Genomic DNA, 3,021 nt, shown 5'->3' with positions numbered 1-3,021 from the left:
GTACTGCCCCTTCGCGTCGGTGGTCTCATCTATAGAGACCCATATCCGTTTGTCTCCGATAGCGGATCGTATCCGATGGATCGTGCCCTCATACAGTTTCTTAAGGTAATGTTTGCGGAGCGTCGTATGGTCGGGCAGGATCTCCTTGCAATACTTCAACATGAAGTTCTTGAAAGACGGATCCTGCACCTTGTACAAGGGAATATTTGTTTCTACCGACATTTGACAGAGATCCATATTGAAAACACTTGCTCTGGTGGAGAATTCGAGAAAGTTGGTCACAAGACAGACGCTCTGCGTGGCTTTCTGAGAGCGTCGCTCACGGTCCTTATGTCCGACGCTGTTCAAATACTGCTGCACGAAATATTTTTTTCCGACTTGACTTCTTTCTCGCAGACCTTGCAAATGAGGACTCTGCCGTCAGTCGTCAGCACGGTTGGTCCGAGCTCCTTGACGAAAAGCTCCATCCGGCCACGCGCGCTGCGTGCTTGTTTCGGCTGGTCTCCATCGCACTTGCCCGTGGCGCCGTCACTTCGCACGACAACGTTGCACGACGCGGCAGTTGCTAGCCATTGGCTGAGATTGAGAAAACAGACGCTTGCTCCATCCATTCCCCGACGTCATAGATTGAACAGAGAGCGCAGAAAGCGAATTGAGAGGACATCCGCCAGAAATAAGTCCGAAATAGGCAAAATGCCTGAAGAAAACCAGAAATAGGCAAAATGTCGGGCAAAACACGTAAATAGGCAGTTATAGGCACTTATGGCATTTTGCCTGAAAGTCCAGGCTCTAGTGAAGTCCCGCCTGCCGTCATTATCAGCGGGACATGATTCGTCTCAGCGTCGAGCACTTGATGATCCTGGCGACCCTCAACTCAGTGTCTTCTTTTTTCACCGCATCCGATGTGATCCGAGCAGCCGGGCGGTATGGGTACACTGCCGGCGTTCATGGAGGAGATCTGCTGATCCTTAAGGTCGGAGGAATCCTCTCTCCCAAGGGTAGCTTCCGAACAGGAGCCAGCATGCTTTCCCTCGACGATGAAAACCCGCAGAGCACCCGTCCTCCAGCCGCGGGAGAAAGAGAATCGCCCCGAGGCCCTGCGAAACCGTTCCAGCTCGACGCTATCGCAGCCCCCCAGAAAATCGTCCTCCCAACAAAACATCGGGATGGAATGCTCCGTCGAAGATCTGCAAACGGAGAATCCGAGAGAGCGCAACCGTAGAGTCTCTGGAAACCGATCCATTGAGCTGATTTGCTCCTGCAACCAGACCTCTGCCACGGTTCCTATGAGACCCTGAGTGTTGGCTCATGATGATGACCCGTTCGCGAGACTCGCCAAAGCGAACAGCGTGGTCCTACCAGTGGGTTTTTCCGACAGCTTTGCTTTGATTATAGCGAGACATTCGGATATCACATCTTTCCTCACAGTCACGTCTGGAGAGCCGTTGATCTGTCTGATCGCGTCCATTTTCTTCCTCGGGTTAGTGTCCTTCCCCGGGTCCTCCTTTGAGCATCAACCGATGGCCATCGAACTGAACCAGATCGCTCACAATCTCATCTGGGCCACACCATTGACTTCCGAGAGGAAAAAATTCCGTGTACTTTTTCTCGCCGCCGCGAATCTCCTGATGATTTTCTCCCTGAGTGCGTTTTACAGCAACTACATGATGTCTCGGTTCCTCGATCCGGTCGAAGACGGCCATCTCGCTACATTCCGTGTCGTTCTCGAGGACAATGCCGCACTGATTTAATCTATTTTTTACTAGTTTTTTATATTTTCATCCGCTGGGTCGAGAAAGGTGCACCCCGTGGAAGGTTCATAAGTTTGGTTCACTCGGCCGATCCTACCGAATAGTTCCGCCGATCCGACCGATAAATAGATTTCGTTCGAAGGGCGAATCTATAAGGGGGCAAAGGGCTCAAAATTATGACTCGTCTTTTCAGAGCCTGAACCTCAGCAGAGGAGCGGAAATTTTCCGCCCCTGCTCTCTACCTCTTTCGTCCGAAAGCTACTGCGCGTCGCAGATATTTGATTGCGGAGCATACGCAAGCAATTAAAGAGCTATCACGAAGGAAGGCTATCACGGAGAATGGCGTGATGTAACTCGCCATGGTGAATTTTTCACTGGCGCCATGGCTCAGAAATGAGTCTCATACAGGATTGTCACAGTGAGTAATTCTCTCACCGTATGAGAGTTGGAGACCTCACCATTCCCCCCTTCGGAATTCCCCGTCAATGACCCGACCGTCCAGGGAAGCCCAAAAAAATAAGAAATCACGATCTTCTCACTAATTCTCGCAGACCTGGTTGTGAGGAAGGCGTCGTCGCTCTCGCACGCGGGCTTTCTATTTCCGTTCGCTGTTTCGAATCGAGCGAGATCATGTCAGTCGTTGTTGAGGAGGAGCACGGAAGCGAATTCTGTTCTCACTCTCGAGGCGGTCGTCCACGAAGTCTGTCAAGCTGGCATATGATTGCGAGACGTATGTGTATTGCCAGGGACCCCAGTCACGAGTCACAATGTTCCCCTGGAACCAATCTTCAGGGCAGGTTATAAATGCATGCTCAAAGCCCTGCTGACATTTTCGCTCGTAGAAACGATTCCACGTAGATTTCAAGGTCGAGTAAAGCGAGGAAGTAGGTGATGAGTGATGAGTGACCAAGACTGGGTAGAGCGTTCGTCGGTCGCGCTCTTACCCTTGACTCTGACGAAAGCAATGAGCTCTTCGGGTGGTTGGGACATCGTTGTCTATTGTTTCTCAGTGAATAATAACAGCGGACATTTTTCAGGCAGAAAACTGGACGCGGGTCCGAATGACTCCCGTAGGGCCGAAAACGCGAAGGGCCGAAATCCTGTCGGGCCGAAAAATCGGATAGTCGAACGCTCATGGGGCCGAAAACCCGTAGGGCCGAAAATTTTCCCCCTCTTTTCTCAGCTTGTTGCCTGCGGAGTAAGCTTCTATGTCCAGAGTGGGAGTTGTCATAGGGAAAATTACAGCGAGGACATAAGGTTATTCCCAAGG

The 3,021-nt window shown here is 51.3% G+C and overlaps 1 protein-coding gene across 1 annotated transcript in view; it reads right to left on the bottom strand.

Moving 5' to 3' along the window:
- The window catches only part of LOC114828484 (uncharacterized), a 1,279-nt gene extending 812 nt beyond the window's left edge, over positions 1–467 (bottom strand). Inside the window, exons 1-2 of the mRNA XM_029112807.1 lie at positions 379–467; positions 5–253 (exon numbers count right to left, since the gene is read on the bottom strand). Of these exons, the coding sequence (XP_028968640.1) occupies positions 5–253; positions 379–467 (338 nt within the window). The remainder of the gene's footprint in view (positions 1–4; positions 254–378) is intronic.
- Positions 468–3,021: the final 2,554 nt, after the last annotated feature.

The sequence above is a fragment of the Galendromus occidentalis genome, unplaced genomic scaffold (assembly GCF_000255335.2).
Source record: "Galendromus occidentalis unplaced genomic scaffold, Mocc_1.1 scf7180000077528, whole genome shotgun sequence".
NCBI classification, from domain to species: Eukaryota; Metazoa; Arthropoda; class Arachnida; order Mesostigmata; family Phytoseiidae; genus Galendromus; species Galendromus occidentalis.
The sequence above is the reverse complement of the archived record's forward strand: the minus strand, read 5'-3'. Positions and strand labels throughout refer to the sequence as shown.